Source organism: Podarcis melisellensis (assembly GCF_964234715.1).
Source record: "Podarcis melisellensis genome assembly, chromosome: 2".
Classification (NCBI taxonomy): domain Eukaryota; kingdom Metazoa; phylum Chordata; class Lepidosauria; order Squamata; family Lacertidae; genus Podarcis; species Podarcis melisellensis.
In genome coordinates this window covers 107,068,186-107,095,822 of record NC_138529.1, presented here as the reverse complement: position 1 = coordinate 107,095,822, position 27,637 = coordinate 107,068,186, and the positions used below count along the sequence as shown (strand labels likewise).

Genomic DNA, 27,637 nt, shown 5'->3' with positions numbered 1-27,637 from the left:
CAATATGGCCTTTCACATGCAAGGCAGCAATACACTGGTGACGAAGACTTGCACTGATGATGCTTGGGCTCAGCCTGCTGTGGCGGTGAAGAGAGGACTTCAGTCTCCAGAGCTGTCAATCTGGCAATTTCCAGCACTACATTCCCAGGAGAAATTCAAAAAATATGCATGTTACTTATGTACAATTTCAGCAACTTCAGTCTGCCCAACCTCCCTAGCCTTGCAAGCAGTGGCACGCTGAGAACACCTACATCTGCAATGTGGAGAACTGAGATAGTAAGTTTAACTAGTTGGTGTTCCACGCCTGTGTTTGAGTGTCTCTCCTTTTGTTGCCATTCGATCCGCTACAAAGATGGACTATAATTTAAAGTATCAATGTGCGCTACAAACCTTGTGAGACTGGTAATTCTATAGAACAGTCCATTCTCAACTTTCCAGGCTCCATAGCTATGGGTTTCTGACTATGTTCCCCACATCCATTTCATGCATGAATTTAGGTGTATTAGTAAAGTAATTAGATGTAAAGTACTTTGGACATTAGATGTAAAGTAATGCAAGTAATTTTAAGTCCCCTAAGGAGCAGTATGACACTGACCTTAATCAGGGTTTACTGGACCTCCAGGATAAAGCGCCACATTTATGAGAAAGCCCTGTGACACTTCAGAAAAAATAGCACATATGTATTATGGCACAAGCTTTCATGAGCTAGCGCCTCCTTATTTCTGATAAAATTGGCTCTAGGTTCTCAAGTTTATGCCACAACACTTTGAAGATATCACAGGTCCCGTTTGCTGAAGCTTTCAGCTGCTATGAATTACATCCCCCCCCATAAAGAACATTAATCGAAGTTCCCCCCTTCAAAAAAGATGTCATTTCCCTGCATATGCACAAAGCTACAGTATTAGGATTGCAAATGCCATATAATTATTTTTGTACAGAAGCTGCCCCACAAAATACTGCTGACAGATTAAGAGTCAATACTCTGAAAAGTAATCTGTGTTAGGTGACTTGAAAGAAGTTTTCAAAGCAACACGTCCTGTAACAGAATCCTGCAAGGATTATGGACAAATTACTAATGGAGGGTTTAGAGAGGCAAATTAGAGAGGCTGGGGTACATGTACTTACTGTAAATTAAAAAAGCTAGAGTAGGGAATATGAATGGCAGCAAACTACTTTAACAGCTTAGAAACAAGTTGAAATCCTTCATATGCTCCAAGGTACATAGTTAGATTCTGAAAAGGAACGCTATGAAAATGGCAATGTGTTTGATTTCAAGATATAATTTTAGCAGAATTATTCTTATTTCTAATTATGACTCACAGCTCTCAATCTCATACTGCCAGCTTTTTCTCTGCAGCTCTGACCCTCTCCTCTACTACACAGCTGTAAAACAATAACCTATTTGACCAAGACATTGCTATAACATCTCAACAAACTGAAGAGTTAAGAGTTTCGCAGTCATTCCAGGTGTATCACACAGGATTAGTAAAGATACAGTCAAAATTCATGCTCATCATGAAGTTTCCATTCCCTGTACAGTAACTATGCATTTAACACTTCAACTCTGCAGAACTTGTTCCCAAGCAAACAGGCTGAACAAAGCCATACAAAAGTTAACAGTACTACTACTAATGGGGGGGGGGGGGAATGCTGTTTCATTTGTGAATGTGGATACAGCAATACCCATTCTTTTCTTAGCACATTAGGATTGTTTTAACTGTTTGACAGTGTCAGTTATACAGAGCTGGTTTTGCTATGAAGCCCAAAACTGATCAACATCCATCCTCCATTAGAAAAACTAGTTAACTGACCATGCTAAAATTTCGAACATACAGTGGACGCGCGGGTTGCGAACGTGATCCATACGGGAGGCACGTTCACAACCCGCAGCGCTGCGTCTGTGCATGTGCCGAAACCTGGAAGTAACCCGTTCCGGTACTCCTGGGTTCGGCGCAGTGCGCAACCCGAAAATACGCAACCTGAAGCGTCTGTAACCCAAGGTATGACTGTATTGAAATGTGACATGCAATTCAGAAAAATAAGGGCATGTCAGATCCTGGCAAGTCGACAACAGTATACTCCGATAGTCTTCCTGTAGCTGACTGAACCTCAAATATATGCTATATTTCCCAGTAAGGCACACAGGGGAAGATTTTAGGGCCTGTACTCATTAACATGCACATAAATCCAACCCTCAGTAACCTTACCAGAAATGGCAACTGTGCTTGTCTCCAGTCTATACAGTTCTAGTATTTGCAAACAGGGACACGATTTTACTACAACTTGGCACAAGAGCTACTACGTAGTGCCCAAGCAAACAGATCCAGTGTGAAACACAGTTGGCATTTTAAATATTTTTCTTCCAAATTAGAGGTAACATATTCCAAATACTAACCACAAAAATAACCCCCAAATACGAATAAAGGGCCATTTAGGATCAAAGCCTTCATTTCGTTTTTTAAAAAACTCGAAAGGGTAAGCCGTCTTTTCAAAGAGCAGACTGAAAACATAGGAATTCAATCAAACTCTGTCTTATTTAAGACTCAGAACACCATTCAGAACAAATTCTAAATACATCTGCACTCAGTCACGCCACTCCTATTTTGAAAAACAAAAAAGGCAAAAAATAGTAAAATGCCAGATGAACATAAAAAAGGGAAGTCTCAGCATTCATTCCTTAACAGTTAACACAACTACTTTTCACACTTAGAAATGCTTCCAGAGGCAGATATAACACTAGGCAGTTAAATGTACTGGTTCCTTGATCATATACAAACCTTTTTGAAATTAAACATTATGCCACTTTCATAGCGTTTATCAAAGGTCAAAAAGGGGGGGAAATAATTGCAAGGTAATTTGTTTTTTAAAAATACAGATATCTGACACCCTGTAATTTAAGGTGTCAGCAAAAACTCAACTTGCAATAAAAACACTGTAGCATGTTGTACCTTCGCTAAAGAGAACACATTTTTTATTAGGACAACTGTGAATTAATGCTTAAATGTTTCATCCATGTTCATACATTGTGTAAAGTTAAAAATTATCAACTTCCACCCTACTTCTAAACCAAAAGCATGGATTTGGAAAATAAATTATGCAAGGAACCTCAAGCAGTTCCCCACAAGGCACTCCTGTAAGAATGCCTTGTGTCAACTGCTGCCATACAAGCAAGCAAGCCGATCACTCAGAGTTACTTGCTCCCATTGTATTACTTTGCTATCTTGCACAGACTCCTGTCAATCTTTTTACAAAAACACTACAGAATTTGGGCTTGCTGAAGCATAAGTAACATGTAGGCTGTACCATAGAAAGCCAAAAACTGGACGGAGAACCAACTAGGAAGATACAGGCGATACTGGAACCACAAGCTAAGCAGGTCTACTCATCTATTCAGCATTATCCTCTCCCAAATGCTCCAATTGTCCTGAAAACAAGTTCTCCAGGATTGGACTCCATGGGGAGAGTCATTTGATACTTACAGTTTTAGAGAATGGACTCGGGATTTTAATCCAATTAAGACATCTTCATATCCTACAATTCTATTAATATATGTTAGCAAAATGTCTTAAATAAATGTGTTCCCAAGGGAATTACTGAAGTGACAGTTGCTTATTGCAAGTTTTCAGATCACCCCTCACTCCCACATAAAAGTATGTCTGCTTCATTTTCTATGAAAGGTACTCTGTTCACTATGGTAGTGTGCTGAATTTCCACTCTAGCAAGTATGGGGAAACTGATCTGTAGCAGACAAGCAATTCCACTTGAGGTCAGCATTTCAAAAGTGCAAAATTCAAAAAGCCAGTTTTCATTTTAACTTAGAAGTAGCAAAACCACCTAGCTTGAGGCTCATACTGACTTTTCTAAGCAACGGAGTTCATGGCATCCAACTGATCTTTCTTTTTATGTTAGCTCCTGAATTAATGTCACAGGTTTTCAGATGGAGCCAAGATTTGAGAGGAACGTTAAATGCTGCAATCCTGGATAGACTTGAAAGTAAATCTCACTGTTGAGAGGATTTGTTTCCAAATAGGTCTTGTTAAATTCAAGCTGCATGGCTGCTGCTGCTGCAGAGACCGCAGTCCTGCGACACCTTTCAGACCAATTTATGGCATTATGCTAAACGCCAATAAATTTCCTAAAAAGAACGGACAAATTGCCATAACTACTACGGGAAATGTTAATTACTCAGGTTTCTAGTTTGCACCAAGCTTAATTACACTTACATGGAAATTGGCCCCACTGAAATTTCCAGTTAAGAATGATTTTCTCAAAAGGGAATACCTTTTCCCTCACAAAGTGTGCAGGAAGCAAGGGGCCAGACTACATGTACTACTGTTCATCAAATTTAGGTCAAGGTTCTAACTTAGTCCATATTTCCTTCAGCAGCAGTTAAGAGATGAAGAAAAAGAATGCCAGACTTGTGGGGAAGTTACTAAGAGCCAACTTTTCAGACTGTTGTTTTTACACTATGCACACGCAGGATCTAAACCAGCTTGTCCCAAAGTCTTGTGACATTTCATTGCCTCACCAGCTCACTGGCTGACCTAATAATGTAGGTATAACATTTGGCAGAGAAGCTAAGCCATAAGGAAACAGGCCAAGACTTCTGAAGCCCATGGCACCACTAGTCTTTATAATGCTTAACTGGGCTGCAGCTCTTTTGCCAGGCTTCCAGAATTGAAATTTCAGAATACCAAGCCAACAAAGATTCTAAAGCATTGTTTTTCCTAAGAGGGAATCCTTCAAACAATGGATTTAATGGGAGTCTTACGCCACACTACTTGCCTTACTTTTACGAGTTTGGGTAAATTCCTAGGTAAGCCATTGTGCTTCCAGAAAGGCTGCTACTCACACCAATACTTTGCTTATCTTAAAACTGAATTCCTTAACTTTTAAAATAGAATTTTAGCAGTTCAACGACACTGCTAGTTTTTATTATAACTTTTAAGCTCACACTGTGTTGGAATTATCACTCTGATGTGTCTTTACTGAACCAATATGAACATCTGCTGTTGTGCTTTAAGGATCTAAAGCCTATTAGGAACTATTCTTGATGCACCAATGCTGCTAGTTATCCCCTAACTGTTGTGGACAGTATTGTTTTATTCTCCTAAGATCACGTCACTTCTAATGGAGCGTATCAGTTTTGAAATTTAAAGGCCCACTTAATCTGTGCATGATCTGAACATTACCCAATATCTGCATTTTGAGATGAAATTGTCTTCTGCAAAGTTTACTTTTAAGAAGCTTGTATTATATAAGCTGACCTCATTCTATTCCCCACTCCCAAGCACAAGTTAACCTGACAATAGGTGTCTTTCTTAATAGGGCACTTTGAAATATTCTTCAAGAGAAATGACAAGTGCCTCAGTGCTATAAAGACTTCTAGCCAGAAGAGTGTCATTTGTTCTTTCGGGGAGGGGAGTGTTACAATATGAAATGCTACCACCGGAGGTGTAGATGGAGGCATTTAAATTCTGCTTTGTGAAACATTCCCCACAGAAAGTAAAGGATCCAGTGCTTAATGGGGGGAAGTCACAAGGGCAGCATCTCTAAAATGCTCTTTGATGTTCATGCAGACCCATTTTAAAAATCCAGATTCCGCCTGTTTTAAGGAATTAACCAACTTAAACATTAGTGTCCTAAGCAGATTGGTAAACATTTAACACCCTTAACAGCCTGCATGCATCAGTAGGTGTCACTTCATGGCGCTGACAATGGAAGAGAACAGCAGCAAAAAAATAAAAATAAAACAAAGTGGTCTGGAACAGAAATGAAGGTTGTGAAATGTAATTAATACCAGAAAGAGTTTGCTTACCAGGTGGAATTGTGGCTGTTCCCCTCCCTTTGATGAGGTAATACAAGTGCTGGATTCCCATTTTTCCTAATGATAACTTCTTTCCTAGTACATTGTACAGGAACTGTGGAATGTGGCAAATTAAGACAAAACTTACCCCCTCCCCCAGCTGTGTGCATGTGGCCGGAGAAAATGCAGACACCCCCCCTTTTATAACTTTTCCAGCAAGTGTCATTGACACTCGCAAAAGATTTGGGGTCCAGTGGTAGCATTTCATCTCAGCAATTAATTTGTCTGAACATGCTTTCCCAATCAAGCCCACCCTCAAAGAAACCTAGAGATGAAAAAAGGGAAGGGGAAAAGAGAAGGAAAAGACACAAAACAGTTTGCCTGCCTGATACTAAACATAAGCACTTGACAAAAAATTCCTAATACAAGTACAGCAGACAGACATGGGAGAAATAACTGAAATCCAAAGCTCATGTGATGTTGAAACCTAAAAAAACACATTGTGGATTTATGATAATACTTTGCACTTATCAAGCTGTATCTAAAGATCTCCTCCTATATATGAAGTGGGAGTGGAATTTCATTAGATCGTTTTTTTTGAAAGGTGATGAAGGGGAAGGTTAAGGCGTTCTCCCCTCCCCCATCATCTCTCCTTCCTCCATTTCATGTCTGCTTGCTTGGGGCGCCAAACACAAGCTATTCAGGGGGAGGAGTTTACTACAAGCTGCTTACATCAGCTCCCTTGCCCAGCAAGCCTTGTGGGTTCTTGTACATGAGGAAGGAAAGAGGCAGCGACGCCATTTTAGAAGCACAGGCAATTAGGAAAAAAAGCAAGAGGCTTTAGAATCTATTAAGAGGAAACTATAGCAATACAATCCCCACCATATACACAATTTGTAGCATATTATGTCAGTTCTATAGACTAGAACCTATTTAACATACACAGTTTGGGGGGGGGGGAAGAAAGGAATTTGTCCGCGAGTGCCGGAGATTCAAAGAACCTCCCATTATTCACTACTATAGGGTTAACTCCACCCCCCCCTTCTTTTACCCTCCACTTGGGAGGAGGTAGAAAATGGCATTAGAATGGAAAGGTCCTGTAAAGGAAATATACAATGCTGCTTGTCAGGGACAAAAGATAAAATAGCACCGCCATATTGCAGCAAGGGGAAATAAATAGGATGAACATTTTAAAAACATTAGACCTCATTTGAGTCCGAGAAAACTCTTAATTGGCTTTTTTAAAAAAAATATTGAGTGGTTTAAAACAATTTTCCCATCATGTTGCAATCTTTATTTTTAGATTGCTAGTTATTTTTTGCAGCATTACATACTTACATATACATTATAAAACCTTCCAAGTTTTTTTTTAAAAAAACCCCACAACCCCCATTTTAACATTGACAAATTTAGAAATAGATACTGACATTATCACCCTGTATTTTAAACTGTCTTACTGGCTAGAACAAAGTTATTGCTTTCTTCATCCCTTTGCCTCTTACCCTGCAATCTTTATGTACAGATTGCTTATTTAGCTCCATTTCTACGTCTCCCACACAAAGAAGTAGTACTTTATGGCTCAGTCACCACCATCTATTATGTGGGAGCTCATTAACCCTTGACAAGTCCTGGAGATGATGGATTATCTAAGAGACCATCATGCTCCTTATAAATATGCATTTTAGGTGACAAAATGCCCGAGTCTTAAGGGTTAACACCTCAAACAAAACCCACTTCCCCTCCATTTTTTTGTCTTTTCTTCGTGCCATTAGCTCACTTCGACACGGACCAATTTTCTTTTGGTCTGTTGGTTGAAAATGCGACACTTACTATCCAATTAATTTTCTCGTCGACAGCGCCTCAAGGTTTAGCTTTTTTTTTTTGATTAAGCTGTGTTTTTAAAGAAAAAATAATATTTGGTTTTCATTTTTAAAAAATATAGCAACTTTTTGGACGGCCAATAAATAACAAAAAGTTGCCTATTAAAAAATCAGGGAAAGTTGTTGCTAAATATTAATTTTGTTTTTTTATGTTTTTTTAGTGGCGGTTCTCCTTCAAGGTCACAAAGAATTTCATCAGCTTCCCAATACAGACGATCTGAAATGTAGCTGGCTTTTTTAGTGTCGTCTCAGAGGCTCAAGATTGTGGGGGTATTTTTCTCTTTGTTTCGCGGAGCAAGTTCGACGGTGGTGTCTCAAGCCAAACCAAACCTATAACAAGAAAAGAGAAAAAAAATCACAAAGTTAAGCTTAAGAATTTAAACTCAGAGGGGGAGAAAAAGCAAGCAATAATACCGAACTGTTACGTAACAACAAGCCTTTGTTAAGGAGAGGAAGCCGCGACGATCATTGGGGCGGGCGGGGGCGAAGAAAATATTTTTTCCCCTTTTCTTTTTAAGGGAAGACGTCCCTTTAAAATTAAGTTGCTCGGTTTTAAATGGGAAATATTTCCTATTGGGAGAATTCAGCTAAGAACAGTCTTGAAAGGACAATTTACCTCCAGGTACAGCCAATCAAATAATTTACTAAAAATCGCCAATTAAGACGCATTCTGGGAAGGGGGAAAATAAAAATAACCCTAACGTAATGCCCCTTTGTTCCCACCCTAGCCGTTCCCCACAATAACGTTCCAAGATACACCGTACTTACCTTTTAACAGACCCCAGAATGGCCGACCCGGGAGCGCGCGGAGGCTTTTATATGAGGCCACTCCCTCTCCCCAACTCCCCCCTCCCATCGTCGCGCGATGCGGTAAAGAACAAAGGCGAGAGCGCGCGCCGCCGCCCCACGCCGACACAGTTGCCCGGCCAAATCCGAATCAAAATTTACTTCAAAGCACATCACCTGAATCGCATTTTGAAATCCAATCGGACTAACTGAGCCGAAATAAAAAATTCCGCCCGTGAAGGTTGTGGCGCAGTTAGTAGAACACGAATACGCATGCGCGATCCGTTGCCAGAAGCGCGACGTGTGCGCGCTCGCGCGCGGCCTCCGCCCTAGTTTCCGTGGGGGGCAGGGAAGGTGAGTGCGAGACGGCGTCACAAACCGAGCATGCGCCTAGCTCGGTGGTTGACGGCGAGTACCGAACTCGGCACAATGGTCAACCATTGTGCTCATGCGCAGTGAAGAAGCTCTCTCGGGGGCCCTGGGGGGGGTTTCGTTCGGCGGGTTGTGGCGCAGTGTTTTATTGTGGGGAGCGTTGTGCGCGTGCGCGAGACTGGGCTGAACGGGGGGAAGGCCGCGTCATAGCAAAACGCGAATTTAAATAAATTTCCATTTTGGTTTTTTTTTTGTCGTAGGCTTTTATATGTGAATAAATACCGGAGGCTGGTGGGGAATAAAAAAAATTAACTATGGGCCCAAAGCTGTCGATGCCCCATGGGCACCACGTTCAAGGTCACCTTGAGGAAGGAGCGCTATGGCGCATGCGCAGCGAAACCTCTGGACTCCAAGATGGCGGCCTCCAGTTGTGCCATGCTGCTCAGCAGGAGCTTGGGCTGCTTGGTGGCTCGCACTGTGCTTAGGAGGCCTCTCTGGGCGCAGGTGAGAAGCCTTTTATGTTTCACCGGGGACCTCGCCTACAACTGGAAGTATTCGTTTTACTATGCGGGGTTAGAGCCTTCCGCAGAAGCAAAATGGTTTCTCTTTGTGCTCGTACTAAATTCGGCTAATTCTGTTTCCTTCTCCTTACTTGCCCTTCTCTAATTCTGCATCGTTTCTTTTACCTGACAAGAAACCTTGCTCGTTTTTAGGGCTTTAAATGACGGGGCTCTTCCTCTTTTTCCCGCTGCAGAAAGCGGGATGCCTGTATCCATGGTTACATCGCTGTGTTTATGTAGGCATTGTAAACCATCCATTTATCTATTCAGGAAAAAAAAATCTTAAACTACTGTTTCTGTATTAAATGTCCGCTACGGCTTTGTAACTGAAATGGAATGCGGTTTTGGACTTGGGAAGCATGGGTGTAAATTCTGTATTACAGGCTGTGATTCTTGCTTTACAATGTTCCAGTCTCTGTCCGGAAGAGATTATAATCTAAAGTACCATATCAGAATATAATTAATTACCGGCAATTGGTGGTGCCCGCATGTTAGTGTGTTAATTCACCTTTATCCTTTGCTAAGAGGATAAAGCCAGTTAATGACAAAACAGCATAATCCTATCTATGCTGTAATAGGAATTTTATGGTCTTAGATATATGGTAATGTTCATAACTGTACCAACCAAGCACATACATAGATCAGCACAGGAAGGCCAACCTGGAACCATTTTGATTCCTAAACTGACCAAATGTTTTCTCTGCAAGGTCAAAGTGGAAAAACCTCCCCATTGTTTTTTCCCTCACAAATCCTGTCTTAAGGGTGTTTGAATAAGGTGTGAGCCTGTGACATGGCCAGGAACTAAGTATTTATCATTACAAAAGACTGGCCAGGCTACTCAGGAAATCCAATCAAGTAACCTGCTAGACAGGAGATAAACAACAGGAGAAAAACAATATTAAAATTTCTGTGATATATGTATGATGTTTCTGGGGATGGCCTTGATCTACAGGATGGGAATTTCAAAAGTCTTTATAAACCCTTGCACAGCATTGTTCTGGGTCCTCTTCCTCTCCTGCGTGTGAGGGGAGCACCCTGTTGCAACAGATCAATAAAGATCAGGCTTACTAGCTGCTTTGCTTCTCAATATTCTCTGGTTGGCCTCTGTTATTCTCTCCTACCAATAGGGAACCTATGTAAGAACTCTATATGGGCTCTTGGATACCCCATAAGGGAAAAGGGCAATTTTTTATTTACAACAATGCTTACTCAAATGAAAGCCTTGTTGAAGTCAATGGGGCTTGCTCTCAAGTAAGACAGGGTAAGAATTGCAGCCTGATTTAATTACTTGCTAAATTCATAGCCAGTTCTAGTCTCTTTTATATATAGAGGACAAATTATTTATTAAATTTATTAGAGGATAAATAAGCTAAATCTATGTTAGCCTCTCCATGTTTCTTCATTTTATTTAAGCAGAGAAAGCTCACCCTGCTGCTCTTCATCTGAAAAGCCCACCCCATCCTTCCTACAGCCAATCAAAACAAGACATTCCCTCCCATAAGCTTTCAGTCTAAAAGGGAGAAGGGTGGGGGAGAAAGCAAAATATGCCTATTCTTTAAAGTGTAACAATAGCTATTTCTAATAGGCTTGTTCATACATTACAGTGGACACAGGTGCAAGCTATCGCTGCACACATACAAGTGTGATACACTTGGTGATTTGTACAGCTCAACCGATCGAAAGGTCGGTGGTTCGAATCCCTGCGGCGGGGTGCGCTCCCGCTGCTCGGCCCCAGCGCCTGCCAACCTAGCAGTTCGAAAGCACCTCCAGGTGCAAGTAGATAAATAGGGACCGCTTACCAGCGGGAAGGTAAACGGCGTTTCCGTGTGCGGCTCTGGCTCGCCAGAGCAGCGATGTCACGCTGGCCACGTGACCCGGAAGTGTCTCCGGACAGCGCTGGCCCCTGGCCTCTTAAGTGAGATGGGCGCACAACCCCAGAGTCTGTCAAGACTGGCCCGTACGGGCAGGGGTACCTTTACCTTTACCTTACAGCTCAACTATTGTGTACACTGCTTGATGGAGGAGAGAGCATGCAAGCTCACTTTCATTCTTTTAACTATGGTTAACAGACAGGAGAACTATGTCTTCTCTGTCCCATAATGGATATTGTGTGAAGCCAGGATCTCAGAATTCTTTGAATTCCATCATAACTACAGAATTCCCCATACTGACCATCTTAATTTCCCTATAGGAAAAGTGAAAATATGACTGCTACTTATTTTGCATAGTTTCTAGAAAGTATGAGGATACGGTAGTTTTTTTGTCTTCTATTGTGTGCTGAATTGGCAGTGGAGATAGCAAATGGGGCCCTTAATTTCTGAACACTTCATTGAGGAATATAGCTTTTTGAACTTGCTGTGATGTAATAACAACAACAACAACAACAATTACTGTATTATTATTAATTTGTATGCCACCCACCTGACCAGGTTGCCCCAGATACTCTGGGTGGCTTTCAACAAATTGTAAAGCATCAAATAATAAAACTTCCCTATTGTTACGGCAAAAATCTGGGTGCGAGGCTGCTCTGCCACCCAGCTCATCGGACTAAGTCCGTGGGTCCCTGCGGAGGAAAATGAGCTCAGCCGGAGACAGGAGCAAACTGCAGAAGATCCAAGTTTATTGCGCAACAGGTTCAAGGCGAGATTGAACAGTGAGAAAGGGGTGACATGAGTTTTTGAAACTCCCTCCATGTCCCAGAATACAGTGCAAAACACGTCATGAATACATTAAAGAGAGGTTTGGTTACACAGATTACATCATGAATATATTAAAGGGAGGTTGGGTTACACAGATTAACATATGGAGGAGGGAGGGGGGAATATGCAGAGCTACACCAGATTAACATAAGGAGGAGGGAGGGGGGAATATGCAGAGCTGGAGATATGCACAGATAAACACTTCCTGGGGATGAGAAAACAATGGTCTCAAATATGCATAGTCTGGCACCTGACATTGCCTGGAGGAAAGGCTGATCAGAACAAACTGGCACGTTGATTTTCTATGAATTTTATAGATTTTAGTCCCTTTTGACATTGACAATTGGAAATAAATTGATATATTGTAGCGAAGAAGAAGGTGAAGAAGACATGCCCCCCCCTTCCGTATCACCTATACACGGTTTCTGCTTTTTAAAAAAACAAAAACAAACCACTGTCACCATTCATATCGATATCTGCCTTTTTACACATGCCTTGCTTTGCTTCTGCCCTTTAGAATGTATCCAGCATTTCCATCCTGCAGCCCGAGCGATTAACTTTCCGTATTTACAGCACAGAGGCCGGCGAAGCTGAACCCACAGAGCAAGCGGCTTCTGAGATAGAATCACGTTTTAAAGAGAAGCCGTGGGAGTACTTTGAGTCTGAAGGTATCTGGGGAATATAAGGACAGCAGCAGCAGTGTGTGTGTGTGTGTGTGTGTGTGTAAGTAAGTAGTGGTGTGTCTTTGAAGAATAGGGCATGAACTGCAATGACATTCATGTGACTGCAGATCTTTTTACATAGATAAAAGTGGATAATGCTGGGTTAGTCAGTGTGGTGCTTTCCAGATGTTGTGGACTCCAACTTCCACCAGCCTTGGTCTGGATGGCCTGTGGATTAGGGAATTGTAGTCCACAACATCTGGAGGATGCCACATTGGCTCATGTTGGCATCTGTTTGTCTAGGGAGACAGTGGACGAGTGCACCTTTGTGAGTGAAGTCAAACCATTGCAGAGTTAGAGCACCTGCTGTGGCCGTAGGGGCTGATACTGGAGAGACATGTTTTGTTGCAGCTGGGGCAGGTGAAGGTGTCTGATTGTGCTGCTGCAGGTGTACCATGGCATTTCTTCTTTTTGTACTCATCCCAGTGGTTATTCCTCCTCTGGTCATTACTGCAGATACACAACCTGACTGTCTCCAGGTGCTGTAGTTGCCACATTGGCTACTCCTGGGATAATTTCCATGGCCAAGAATGTTGACCTCTGCCTGTATGTAACAGTACAGTTACATACAGGAGCTGACCATTGGCCACTCTGTTTGGGGCTGATGGGCGTTGCAGCCCTGAAGGCGGTTTGGAGTTGGTGACAAGGGTAAGGGCCTTTTTAGCTGTGGCTCCCCACTTGTGGAATGCTCTCCCTGTTGTGGTCTGCCTGGCAACATCATTAACATTTCTTTGGCACCAGGTAAAAATGTCCTCTTCTCCCATGCACTGACAGATTAGGTTAATTCTTCTGTTGTTTGTTGATCAAATGTTCTATATTGCTAAAGTTTTCTGCCATTACCTGGTTTGTTTTATAGTGTTTGTGGTTTTTTTCTGTAATATATTGTTATTTTGTGCTATTCCTTCATGTTTTAACTTTTAATAAGTCACCTAGAGGCTATTTTCTTACGTGACCAACAAGTTATAAACAAACAAACAGCAACATCTAGAGGGTTATCAGGGCTGGAAGAATCTCCTACAGAAATGTGCTAGATCATGGGTCAGCAAACTTTCAGCAGGGGGCCTGTCCACTGCCCCTCAGACTTTGGGGGCCGGACTATATTTTGAAAAAAAATATATGAATGAATCCCTATGCCCCACAAAGAACCCAAAGGTGCATTTTAAATAAAAGGACACATTCTACTCTTGTAAAAACACGCTGATTCCCAGACTGTCTGTGGGACGGATTTAGAAGGCGATTGGGCCGGATCCGGCCCCTGGGCCTTAGTTTGCCTATCCATGTGCTAGACTTTACTTCTTTTTTTAACCCCACATACACCATTACGTACATGCAGTTCTTATAAGTGTGCCATGTCTTTCTCCCGTGGGACAGCATACAAATGGTTCTCAGAAGTATTTTTTCCAGGCATGTTCCAAAGCAGGACCAGCATGCTTGCTCTGTGTGATTTCCCTTGTATCTGTTGGGAACATGCAGTCATTGGCTCTCTGCTTTGGGTTCGTGTGGCTATCTTGTTTTCCTCCTTCCAGCTACAGTTGCGCACTAAGCTCACTGGATCAAGTTCAGTCACTGGCACCTCCAGTTGCTGGGCTTGGAACATTCTTCCTGAAGCTCTGGAGAGCCATTGGCAGTACGACACCAGATGACCCATTGGCCTGATTCAGTATAAAGTAGTTTCTTCTGGCCATCTATGAATATTTACCAGATTCTCAGTAAAGAATGGTTAGCAAAGCCATAACGTTTGCTTGGGGCACATAGCAGTAGCAATTGGATGACTGCTAGATTTTAAAACTCACTGAACTCCCAGCATGCAATTCTGTGCTGTTTTTATTTATATAGCACTATCAGTGTTCATGGTGTTTTATACAGCGTTCTCTCTCTCTCTCTCTCTCTCTCTGTGTGTGTGTGTGTGTGTGTGTGTGTGTGAGAGAGAGAGAGAGAGAGAGAGAGAGAGATATTAGGATGTAAATTTAAACAGCAGAGGGACGTAATGGGGTCAAGGCAAGAAAGAGTGAGGCAAGGGCAGTACTGGATGAAGAGGAGGTCAATGCGCTTAGCAGCTACATAAGCTCCAGTTGATCTGGGAGTGAGAACTAAGCAGTTAAGTAAAAATCCTCATGAGAGTGGTAGGTTTTTTTTTTTTTGGTTTTTTTTATAAATATTTATTAAGATTTTTAAAGAAAAAAAGAAAGAAGTACATTAATAATAAACAGTATTGTTTTGCTTTAACAAAGTTTCCTGTCATCTTTGAACTTCCTCACGCCTCCCGCTCCCATTTACATCATTAATAAATTTTTGTCAAGCAAATTATCATCTTATTTCCAACTTGTGTACCAATAAAATACATTAAAATAATTCTCCTTCAACTTTGTTTCTCTTAATCTCTCTTATCGTCATTTCCTGATCTATTTTAGTGATGGCCAATTGTTTATAACCAAGCATCTTTTTTAACATTCCATTAAATCACAATATTTTTGTAAATAAGTCTTAAATTTCTTCCAGTCCTCTTCCATCCTTTCTTCTCCCAGGTCTCGGATTCTGCCAGTCATCTCCGCCAGCTGCATATAGTCCATCAGTTGCATCTGCCATTCTTCCAGTGTGGGTAGATCTTGAGTTTTCCAATTCTTAGCAAGTAGTATCCTTGCTGCTGTTGTCGCATACATGAAAAATGTTCTATCTTTCTTTAACACCTTCTGGTCGACAATGCCCAGGAGGAAGGCCTCTGGTTTCTTAGTGAAGGTATACTTAAATACCTTTTTCAGCTCATTATATATCATTTCCCAGAAGGCCTTCACCTTAGGGCAGGTCCACCAGAGGTGGTAAAATGTTCCTTCATTTTCCTTACATTTCCAGCATTTGTTATCTGACGAATGGTATATTTTGGCAAGTTTAACTGGGGTCATGTACCATCTGTATATCATTTTCATTACATTTTCTTTCAAAGCATTACATGCAGTAAAATTCAACCCAGTGGTCCACAACCTTTCCCAGTCCTCAAACATAATGTTATGCCCAATGTCCTGTGCCCATTTTATCATAGCCGACTTAACCATTTCGTCTTGTGTATTCCATTTCAACAGCAAGTTATACATTCTTGAAAGTACCTTAGTCTTAGGTTCTAACAGTTCTGTTTCCAACTTCGATTTCTCCACCTGGAATCCTAACTTTTTGTCACTTTTAAAAATTTCCTTAATCTGAGCGTAGTGTAACCAGTCTCGCACTTTATCCTTCATTTTCTCCATACTCTGCAATTTCCAATTGTCTCCATCTTTTTCTAGCAGTTCCCAATATTTTGGCCAGTAGGCTTCCATATTGGTTCCTTTTCGGGCCTTAGCTTCCAAAGGTGAAAGCCACCTTGGTGTTTTATTTTCCAATAAGTCTTTATATTTTGTCCAGACATTAAACACTGCTTTCCTGACAATATGGTTCTTAAAGGCCTTATTGATCTTAACTTTATCATACCACAAATATGCATGCCAACCAAACGCATTGTTATAACCTTCCAGATCTAAAACATCAGTGTCCTCAAGAAGTAGCCAATCTTTTAGCCAGCAGAAAGCTGCGGCTTCATAGTACAACCTTAAGTCTGGCAGGGCAAAGCCCCCTCTTTCCTTTGCATCTGTTAATATCTTAAACTTGATTCTGGGCTTTTTGCCCTGCCAGACAAATTTAGAAATATCTCTCTGCCACCTCCGGAAACACTCTGTTTTGTCCACAATTTGCAATGTTTGAAACAAAAACAACATCTTTGGCAGCACATTCATCTTAATTGCAGCAATTCGGCCTAACAAAGAAAGCTTCAGCTTTGCCCAGCTTTCCAAGTCTCTCTTAATTTCAGACCAACATTTTTCATAATTATCTTTGAATAGACTCAGATTTTTGGCTGTTATATTAACCCCTAGGTATTTTACCCTTTTCACCAGTGATAATTCTGTTTCTCTCTGAAACCGTTCTGACTCTATTTCTGTCATATTTTTTCCTAACACCTTCGTTTTTTGTTTATTTAGCTTAAATCCTGCAACCTGACCAAAGTCATGTATCAGTTGTAAAACTCTTTTCGTACTAGATTCTGGCTCCTGCAATGTCAAAACTAGGTCATCTGCGAAAGCTTTCAGTTTATATTGTTTCGCTCCGACCTGATCCCCTTCACCAACCGGTCACCTCTAATCATATTCAAGAGCACCTCCAGAACTGAGATAAATAACAGAGGGGAAATCGGGCAGCCTTGTCGTGTTCCTTTTTCAATTTTAAATTCTTCCGTTACCACATTATTAACTATCAGTTTAGCTTTTTGTTCTGAATATATCGCATCAATCCCATTTTCAAAACCCCGCCCCACTCCCATTTCTTTTAAGTTTCCCTTCATAAATTTCCAAGAGATGTTGTCAAAGGCCTTCTCCGCGTCTATAAATATCAGCACTGCTCTAGTGTTTATGTCTGTTTGCAAAAGTTCCAAAATGTCAATAATGTTCCTTGTGTTTGCAAACATATGTCTACCTGGGAGAAAGCCAGCCTGGTCCTTGTGAATTACTTCATTCAAAACTTTTTTAAGTCTTCCTGCCAAAACATCAGCAAATATTTTATAATCCACATTTAAAAGGGAGATGGGGCGATAGTTCTTAAGTTGTGTCTTTTCAGTTTCTGATTTTGGTATCAGCGTGATAAAAGCTTCCTTCCACGATTCCGGCGCCTTCTTTCCCTCCAAAATTTCATTGCTGACCTCCATTAAGGGTTGGATCAAATAGTCACTCATTGTCTTATAATACTTGGAGGTAAGACCATCTGGTCCTGGAGATTTGCCCAGCTTCATATTCTGAATGGCATGTTCAATTTCTTGTCGTGTTATTTGACTGTTCAGGAGTAGTCTATTTTCTTGTGTGAGTTTTTTAAGACTATTTTTTTCCAAAAATTGTTCAATCTCAGCCTCATTTTGCGGCCCTTGAGTGTATAATTTCTTGAAATATTTCTGGAAGGATTTCCTGATTTCCACAGGGTTCTGGATGTTTTTTCCTTCAATTTCCAAATTTGTAACTGTGTTCAGCTTTTGTCTCTTCTTCAACTGCCAGGCCAGCAGTTTCCCACATTTATTAGCCGATTCAAACGTTTTTTGTTTCATTAACTTAATCTTCCATTCTATTTCCTGATTGATCAGTCTAGAATATTGTGCCTGGTGGAGTTTAATTTCTCTCAGAGTCGGCTGCGACTTCGGGTTTCCTCTTAGCTTCTTTTCTAGCTCTTTTATTTTTTCCAAGATCTTATCTTTCTTTTCATTTTGTTTCCTTTTCTTAATAGCATTCTGTTGTATTAAGAACCCTCTCATCACGGCTTTACTCGCGTCCCAAATTGTTCTTTTTTCCACCGTTGTGTTCAAATTTATTTCAAAATAGTCCTTCAAAACTTTTTGGGCCTTCTTAATAATCTCCTGATCTCTAAATAGATTGTCATTCATCTTCCATCGAAAGGAGCCGGTTGGTATTAGTGTCAGGTCCATTCTCAAAGCGTTATGGTCGGAGCAGGTCTTTGGGCAGATTTCCACCTTTCTGACCTTAGGTGCCAGACATCTAGTAATCCATATTTGGTCAATTCTTGTCCAAGTCAGATGGGCTTCAGAGAAGAATGTTCCTTCCTTTTCCAAGGGGTTCCTCGTTCTCCAAATGTCAATCCAGTCCATATTGTCTGTCATTTCAAAAAAGGTCTTTGGTAGTCTGCCATCTTTGGTAACTTTTTGACTTTGCGACTTATCCATGTTGGTTGATACAATTCCGTTCATATCTCCCATCATAATGATGTTGTCAAAGTCCAGATATTCCAGCATGCTCTCATGCAACTTCTTGTAAAATTCCGATTTCCCTTCATTTGGTGCATAAATTCCTAATAACAAAATTTTTTCTCCTTGGTGCTGTATTTCAACTGCCAAGATTCTGCCTTGTTCATCTTTAAATAATAATTTAGGTGAAAGGCTCTCCTTTGCATATATCACTACCCCTCTCTTCTTTACTCTATCCGAAGATATAAATTCCTGGCCAAGTCTTTTATTTACAAGTATTTTTCTGTGGAGCCTAGTCACATGTGTTTCTTGCAAGCAAATAATGTCCAATTGTTCCTTTTTTAATATGTGGAAAATTTTCTTCCTTTTCTCGGGAATGTTGCAGCCATTTATGTTCCAGCTCAGAAGTTGCAGAGACATCCTGTATAAATCTGGTTATTTTTCAGGGGGTGGTACTTTGTCAACCAAGGGTGCCGGTTCCTTTGGTGCTCCAGGCTCCGGCAGTGATCCAAGTCCTTTGTGAAGGTCTTCTCCGTATTGGCTCAAAAATTTATCTCTGTCTTCCAATGTTCTGATTTTAATCTTCCTTCCTCTAAAATTAAATGATAGTCCTTGAGGGAAGTCCCACCTAAAGATGATTGAGTTGCTCCTCAGTAGTTTTGCTAGTTCCGAGTATTCAGATCTCAAGTCCAACAGCTGTCTAGGAATATCCTTATAAATTTCAATTCTTTTACCCAGAATGTCCAGTGGATTTTTGTAATGTAGGCCCAGAATCTTGTCCCTTTCCTCCTTTGATCTCAGTGTTATCAAGCAGTCTCTGGGTTTGTCTTTTCTTATCAATCTTCCCAGCCTGAAAGCTGATATAATTTTAAAGTCTTTTTCCTCAAGTTTCCACTGCACAGAGATTATTTTGGTCAGGAACTCAGCCAGTTTGTCTTCCTCTACTTCAGATACAGATCTTATCCTTAAATTAGTCTCCCTATTCTTCAATTCAATCATCGAGAGATAGGTCTGATGTTCACCCACTTGTTTGTTGAGTGGTCTTACTTCTTTTTCCAGCTGTCCAAGTCTTTGGCTCGTGTCTTCAACCAGTTTCCTATTTTCCCCTGAAGCCTCCTCCAATTTTGCAATCAATTGAGTGTTCTGTGCCACCTGCCCAGTTATTCTATTTAGGCATTCTGTGTTCTGATCTATTTTCGCAGTTTGCTCGTCGGCCTTCTTGTCCAAGGATTCCACTCTCTTGTCCAAAGATTCCAATTTTTCATAGATTTTTTCTAAAATAGAAGAAGCTGATCCTGAGGCCATATCCTCCAGTTGCAAATCCTCTGTCTCTCCTCCCCCTGCCTGTGGCAAGGAGGCAGCTTCCTCTTCAGAGAGTAAAATAGGCACAGACGATCTACGTTGCTGTAAAGTTGAGGCTAAAGTTGTTTGTCTCGTTCTTGGTCTTTGTTCTTTTTCCTTAGTCTCCTTAATCTCCTTTTTCTTTGCGCCACTCATTCCAAACTTATCTAATAGTCAAGGTCAAACTGACTGTTCCCATGAGAAAGAGACAAGCCAGGTGCAGCACTCAGCCAGCAGGCCGAGAAATAGAAAGTAAAATAAAGTCACTGCCGTTCAGTCCAAAAACCTCTAGGGGGAGCCTAAAATGTCTTCTCGGAAGGATTACTCAAAAATAAAAGTTAAAGTCCAAAAACCTTCCAATTTAGTTTTTAGCAGAGTTGGTAATATATAGTCACAATGTCTCAAAACAGTGCTTGCTGGTACTTCAATTGATGTTAAAAAGTAGCAGAGTTTCTACCTCTCAGATTTTCCCAGTTATTGTATCAAACTGCTTGAGTCTGCAAACTGATTGTTACTGTTATCAGGCAGTTCCAGCCCTGGTTTCTCTCTTTAAAATTATAACTTTAGCAGAAAGGGATTTCAAAGTCCATGCTAGCATGTAAGTCCAGAGCTTAAACTCCTTTTCTGTCTTTAAATACAGCTCAATGAATGCCCAGATCCAATCATAAAAAACAGGGTTACTCACAGCCTTCACTCCTCCAGCTCTTTGCGTTCAAGTTCAATGGCGGCGGAAGACGGACTTCCTTTTCTTTTTCGTCCTCCGCTTTCAGCCAAATACAACTACTTTGGTCTCGAATTGGTCTCCAATCGATTAAAAGTCTCTTTTACTCACGGGTTGGTTAGTTTAAGAGCCAAATCCAGGAAGAAAGGTCGGCGCTCACCGGCAACGGCTTCGCGGCTTCTCTCCGCCGATCGCGGAACGACCCTCAGCACCGCTGCCTCCTTGACGGTCCGGAGCCCCTTACGGGGTTCCTTCCACGTTTCGGGGACAGCTTCTGGCGCCCGCCGGGTCCCAAGGCTGCAGGCTTCTGCCGCCTGCAGTTTTCCGGTGTGGGTCTCCGCTTCGCCGTAGCGGACGACCCGATCTCGAACGGAGTTCCCTTCCCGACTAGGAAAGGGCAGCCATTACCCTTCGCGCCGCCTCCGGAAGTCCGAGAGCGGTAGGTTTTGAAGGAAGAAAGTGCTATGTGGGGAGTTCAAGCCACAAGGGGCAGCAGGGAAGAGGAGCAGGAAACTTTTAGGAAACTGAGGTTGGTCAAGTTGGAGGAACAGATATCACTGGCAGGAATACAGTGGGGAATTAACAGCTGAAGGATAGGCTGAGACAAAGCTGCAGAGAGGCTCCGAGAACAGTTTCGCACTAAGATGGGAATAAAATCTTTTGAACCCAGTGGGACCTACATTTGAGAAGCCATGCATGGGCTTGTGCTCAAAGGGAAAGAGACAAAGGGATGCATGTAGTCTTGGAGAGGGTGTGTTAAATAATTTAATTTTTTTTGAATGGGTGTGGTTCATCACAACACCAACGTTCCTTTAACCACCATCTGTGATTTTGACGAACGGTGCAGTCGAAGGCGTGACTTTCTCTGGGGTAAATCACGTGGCTTAGTGGGGCTTACCCACAAGTCGATAGAGCCCAAGTTTCTTAAACTACCATCACCTTTTCCTTCACAAGACAGTAAGCCTGTTGTTTCTTCTGGGGCACGCAGTGTGAAGTGGATGTGTACTTGAATCTGTAATAGTTGGGCTCAGGAGGATGAAAGCTTCTGCTGTGTTGTCCTTTAGGAGAGCCTTGACAAAATTCTGCTGTGATAGACTGGCATCGTTTTCTCTCTCTCCCGTTTTAGAATACATAGAAAGATATGGCAGCAATCCCGTCTGGTTCGGCTACCGGCGCAATCACAAGGGCCAGATTCCACCACAGAAGACCCGGAAGACTTGCATTGTGAGTGTGCAGGGACGCGGACTTATAAAAAATATTGGGGGGGCCCGGGAAAGCTCATGAATAATAAATAAGCTCATGAATATGCAAATAAAGTGGCGCCGCCTCCTCGTGAGCGAATAGGGGAGAGCGTGCTGCGCCTATTAATCAGCTCCAAAGGAAATTGGGTGGAGCTTTTGCTCGGGAGGGAGGGCAGGAGGCATGCAGCCCGCCCCTCCCTGTGCATTTTGGGCTGGGGGAGGGGCGGCCCAGTCAAGTATCGAACCTCAGAGGAACCTCCGAAAACGTGGGGGCTAGCCGGAGAAGAGAGGGCGAGCCCCCTCTGCTCCGGCCCTAAATAGGGAAAGGATTCCGGTCGGGATTCCCCTGTTCTCGCGGGGGCTGAAACCACCAGGAGGAAGGAAATTCCCCCCGGCAGTGGTGCTGCGAAGCGGCGAAACAGCGAGGATTCCCTAATCTCGCGGGGGACAGCCGGGGCTCTCCGGTTAGGGCGCGCGGCTGGCTGGCTGGCTGGCGAGGGAGCAGGTGGGGAGGAGGCAGGGGACGGCGGCGGCGCTCTGCTGGAGGGGCGCCCGAGATTATTGGGGGGGCTGAGCCCCCCCCAAAAAATTATTGAGGGGGCTCGGGCCCCCTCAGGCCCCATGGAGTCGGCGCCTATGTGAGTGTGTTTCTTTCCCCCTTTTTAGTGATGTGTGCCAGGAAAACTAAGTTCCAAATGGATACTTTGCATCAGAGAGAGAGAGAGAGAGTGTGTGTGGAGACAATACCGTCACTACTTTTTGGGCTGCCTATAGTATCCATTTTGTGGTGGAACCAATGATACTTTTATCAATACCAGCACCATATCCCCATATATATATATATATATATATATATATATATATATATATATATGCAGGTTTTGGTGTCCTCGGGTGTCTTCCCGTGTAAAAGTTGGGGTGTCTAGGCGACGTTTCGACGAGGTCTCACTCGTCATCTTCAGGCTGGTGCTTTCGGCTTCTTGTTACTGGAACAGAGCAGGATCTCAGTGTTTGAGTTCCTATAAATACTGTTGAGGGGGTGTGGTGTATAGCCTCCAATGTTCTGGGCAGAGGGGAAGTTCCCAGGCTAGTGTGCCTTTTCTTCTTTTGTTCCTTAATTACTTGAGGGATATCTTGAGTGATTTCTTGAGTGATATCCTGAGTACCACTTAGGTGGGTCATTAGGTGTGGATTAGTTGCTAAAGTCTTTGTGTCTTGACCTCTTGAACTTTGTGAAGAGTTTTTCTGAGAAGATGGCTGTACTGCACTTAGTTGTGCTCTGGCTTGGCTTCGTGTATAGGGGCGAGCTGTGGTTTTGTGGCTCGCCCCTATACACGAAGCCAAGCCAGAGCACAACTAAGTGCAGTACAGCCATCTTCTCAGAAAAACTCTTCACAAAGTTCAAGAGGTCAAGACACAAAGACTTTAGCAACTAATCCACACCTAATGACCCACCTAAGTGGTACTCAGGATATCACTCAAGAAATCACTCAAGATATCCCTCAAGTAATTAAGGAACAAAAGAAGAAAAGGCACACTAGCCTGGGAACTTCCCCTCTGCCCAGAACATTGGAGGCTATACACCACACCCCCTCAACAGTATTTATAGGAACTCAAACACTGAGATCCTGCTCTGTTCCAGTAACAAGAAGCCGAAAGCACCAGCCTGAAGATGACGAGTGAGACCTCGTCGAAACGTCGCCTAGACACCCCAACTTTTACACGGGAAGACACCCGAGGACACCAAAACCTGCATTCCTGTACCCGTGAAAATCTACGAAAGCATATATATATATATATATATATATATATATGTAATGACATTCATTTGATATGTTTGTTCCTGCAGAGAGGAAAGCACATCTGTGGGAATCCCTGCCCTATCTGCAGAGACCAAAACCTCTTCTTGGATTATAGGGTAAGAGGAACCGAAATTTGTTTCTGAATTGAAATAACCTGCTTTTCAACTGAAAGTCTCCAAAGCAGATAACAAATAGTAGAAATAGTATAAAAATTTGCTACATTTTGAAAAGGGGACGGGGGGGGGGATTGGTCGCCATGTTAATCAGAACAGCAGGGACTGGTAAGAGAGGTAAAAGTACAACCTTCAAGGCCCTCCAGCTTCCTTGCCTTGACATCTTAAGAGCCAATAAGGGAGGAATGAGGTGACCTTCCCTAGAGAGGACACTCTATGGCTGCAGAGAAGGACCCTGGCTCACGTCGCCACCACAGCATGTCACATGGCCCCAAATGGAAGAGCTATGTAGCTCTGTGGTCAAGCATCTACTTAGCATTTAGAAGGTCCTTGGTTTGATTCTTGTATCCCTTCCGGCCCTACCTGGAGATTCCATCTGATGTCCTGTGGAAAAGCTGCCAGTCAGTGTCAACAGGACTGAGCTTAACATGGACCAATGGTCTAACTAACAGTATAAGGCAGCTTCATAGGGAACTGGCAGAAATAGCTTTAGTGCCCATGATCCCTTTTTTGAATTGTAACATGTAAAGTCTGATTATTCCTGCAGAATGTGAGGCTTCTGGAGCAGTTCATCAGCCCCCACACAGGCATCGCCTACCACCCGACACATACAGGTAAGCCACCCTTTGCCCTTCATACCCCCCCCCCATTCCACTTAATTCTACATCCCTGCTGTTGTCTACCTTGTTGAGGTTTCTGGCACTGGAAGGAAGTGAGAACTCTATACCAGAGAGGCTCTTCTCAGCCTCCAAATTCTTTCCCATTGTACTAGAACTTGTGGTCACTCACTAAAACTGGTTAACAGTGGATTCAGGGCAGACCCCCTAAAAAAACAACTGTTTCACGCAATACATATTTTTTTAGGGAATTCACTGCAGCCAGATGACCACAAATTTAGACGGCTTTAAAAAGGGGTTAGTCAAATACATGGAATATATATCTATTAGGCTTCATTAGCCATGATCCTAGTCCATTGCCTATTTATTGCACCTTTCTTTCAAAAGGCTCATGGTTGTCTTCTCCCTCTCCAAGGCCATCCATGGAGCTTTGTGCCTGAATTGGGATTTGACCCTGGGTCTTCTGAGTGCAAGAATAATCATTATTAATTTTGGCCCTGTTAGGCCAAACACCACAGAGCGACTAGACTGGACTGGACTGAAATAGTTGACAGCACTAGAAAAATTCTAGCTTTCTCCCATCTTCTCCACATATTAACCAACTGGTTCCTGCACTCATCATCTGAGGCCTTTCTTTGTGTGCCCCCTCTATAAGAGTTCTGGAGGGTGGCAACACAAAAATGGGCCTTTTCTGCAGTGGCTCCTTGTTTGTGGAATGCCCTTCTCAGGGAGGCTCGCCTGGCACCTTCACTACATACCTTTAGGCGCCAGGCAAAAACGTTTCTCTATAACCAGGCCTTTGGCTGAATAAACATTCTAAGACCTTTTAAATGTGCTGGGGGGTATTTTATTATGCATTTTGCGTACCTATTTTGTATTTTTATGTTGTGAACCACCCTGAGATCATCGGAAGAAAGGCGGTACAGTGGTACCTCGGGTTACATACGCTTCAGGTTACAGACTCTGCTAACCCAGAAATAATACCTCAGGTTAAGAACTTTGCTTTAGGATGAGAACAGAAGTCGTGCAGCGGCGGCGCAGCAGCAGCAGCAGGAGGAGGCTCCATTAGCTAAAGTGGTGCTTCAGGTTAAGAACAGTTTCAGGTTAAGAACAGACCTCCAGAACGAATTAAGTTCTTAACCCGAGGTACCAATGTATACACCACTTGCTTCAAGACCTGCTTGTGGGCTTTCTGAAAAAGCTGGAGGAAACAGGATGCTGGAGTAATGACCTTTGGTCTGAGCCAACAGGGCTCTTTATGGTTTTTTTAAAATATATTTTTCTAGGTGCCACTCAGAGTAGCCTGTCGGCCAGAAGCATAGTTTTGCTGCACAACCTGACCTTCTTGGGATTGGTCATGCTGTGTGGCCAGGTTTTAGGGAAAGGATGGTAGTTGGGTGGGAGGGTACATGCCTTGCAATACAAGTTCCCAGGATTAATCCCTGGCATTAACAAGCAAACAAGGCAGCAGGTGATCTGCCTAACATGCTGGTGAGCCAGCCACTGCCAATCACAGCAGGCAGCACTGGCTAGACTGTCAGGTAGTTTGACTCGGAATAAGGCAGCTTCCTAGAATTCCTAGAAACACGAGCCTTCTCATTTTCCTGTGGAAAGGCCTGCTCATGCCCAAACTCCATAACTTTCCAGCTCTTTTGTGACATCAGCTTCATGATTACTCATGAAAAGGTTCACTACCAGACCCATTTGGTTTGGAGAATCGACTACATGAGTAGAGAAGTTGGCCAGTCCAGGTTCTAAGGTATAAGAAGTGTTGGATTTCTCTTATGACACTGTGCAGTTTTTGGAGTCACAAGACTCTGTTTACATTCCAGACTGTTGGAAGTCTGATGGGAGACGGGTGTTGATGTTACTGGTTTCCTGTTTCTTTGTACCAGTTGGTTCTCTGACTTCACAGAGAGCAGATGTATATTCTTTTCTGTCCTGCGTAGTTAGAAATAAAACGTAGTGCTGTAGCATATACCGTATTTTTCGCCCCATAGGACGCACCGGCCCATAAGACGCACCAAGGGTTTTTTTGGGGGGGGAATAAAGAAAAAAAAATATCCCCCCCCAGGCGCTTGTGGGGCCGGCAGCGGGGAGAAGCGCTGCCCGCCTACAGACCAGGTCCGGGGACAGCGGGAAGACGCGCTGTGCCTCCCAGCTGTCCCCGGAGCTTGTGGGGTAGACCAGGTCCGGGGACAGCGGGAAGATGCGCTGCGCTTATAGTGCGTCCTATAGGGCGAAAAATTCGGTATTTCTCGTCCTTCTGCTGCTGTTTGTATACTCTGCGGAATGGGAACGTGCCTGAAGCCCCGTCAAAGGCTTAGGTCGTTAATAACCTTCGGAGGAGATTCCGAAGACTTGACCGGAGGAGTAGCTCGGTCGAACGGAGTTCCAACAGATAGACTCTCCATCCCTAAGTGCAAACAAGTTTTTATTTGCATGCGACTGCAGTCTCTGCTGCACTTTGAAATGCCTCCTTCCGTCGCAGGTATCTGTATGAAGAAGTATCAGCAACTGACCAAAGCTATTCAGATGGCTCGGGACAGTGGTGAGTGGCATGAAGCTGAGCAAAGGAGGGGAAGAGAGTTGGGTTGAAGCTGGAGGGGGCGTGCCTGCAGGGCTGTGTGTGGGATAATGCAGCCCCACCCGTACTCCATATCAGCAGTGGGAGATTCTGCAGACCAGCAACAGGGAGATATTGTGGGTGTGGGAGGGGGCGTAGTTCCATCTTCTTTGGAGATAGCAAGAAGCTGTCTTTCTGACATGTTTACTCCTCCACCCCCTCCCTCAGGCCTTTTATCCTCTAGCGTCCCCTTTGTCACTTTCCACGAGGACTACAGCAACCAGCATCCAGCTGTCACCAAGACCCCTCCGTCCCCAGCCCTGCAGAACAAGACAGCGTGGTATGAGTGGTACGACTGGCAGCAGCCCCCGGAGAAGGAGATTCAACGGATGAGGAGGATTTACAAGGACTACCTGAAAGAGGAGAGCAGTCCCCCGTGAGTTAGGCAGGTGGCACTGGGTGAAACACTCCCTAGTGGTTGTAGAATTGGTCCTTGAAAATATTTTGAACATCCAGTTTGGATGGATAGATCTTGGCTGCCTTCTGTTTGCTCATCTACCCATGTGTCAATAAAGTCAAAGACCTTA

General features: G+C 43.0%; 2 protein-coding genes across 4 annotated transcripts in view; one reads left to right on the top strand and one right to left on the bottom strand.

Annotated features, from left to right (window-relative positions):
- PPP1R10 (protein phosphatase 1 regulatory subunit 10) overlaps positions 1–8,822 on the bottom strand; it is a 21,959-nt gene extending 13,137 nt beyond the window's left edge. Inside the window, exons 1-2 of one of the 2 annotated variants that reach the window (XM_081901512.1) lie at positions 8,650–8,822; positions 7,637–8,016 (exon numbers count right to left, since the gene is read on the bottom strand). The gene's annotated coding sequence lies outside the window, so the exon portion shown is untranslated. Of the gene's footprint in view, positions 1–4,223; positions 5,775–7,636; positions 8,017–8,649 lie in introns of those variants that run through there. The other variant, XM_081901513.1, reaches the window with a different exon arrangement.
- On the top strand, positions 8,205–27,637 carry MRPS18B (mitochondrial ribosomal protein S18B). Of its 2 annotated transcripts, none has more exons than XM_081903245.1 (7): positions 8,205–8,308; positions 12,621–12,771; positions 21,778–21,875; positions 23,742–23,810; positions 24,415–24,481; positions 26,976–27,035; positions 27,279–27,637. In XM_081903245.1, exons 1-7 carry the CDS (start codon positions 8,243–8,245, stop codon positions 27,488–27,490), a joined length of 723 nt encoding a protein of 240 aa, XP_081759371.1. In that variant the 5' UTR covers positions 8,205–8,242; the 3' UTR covers positions 27,491–27,637. The 2 variants fall into 2 exon arrangements, with proteins under 2 accessions (XP_081759371.1, XP_081759370.1); XM_081903244.1 differs by lacking the exon at positions 8,205–8,308 and adding an exon at positions 9,016–9,348.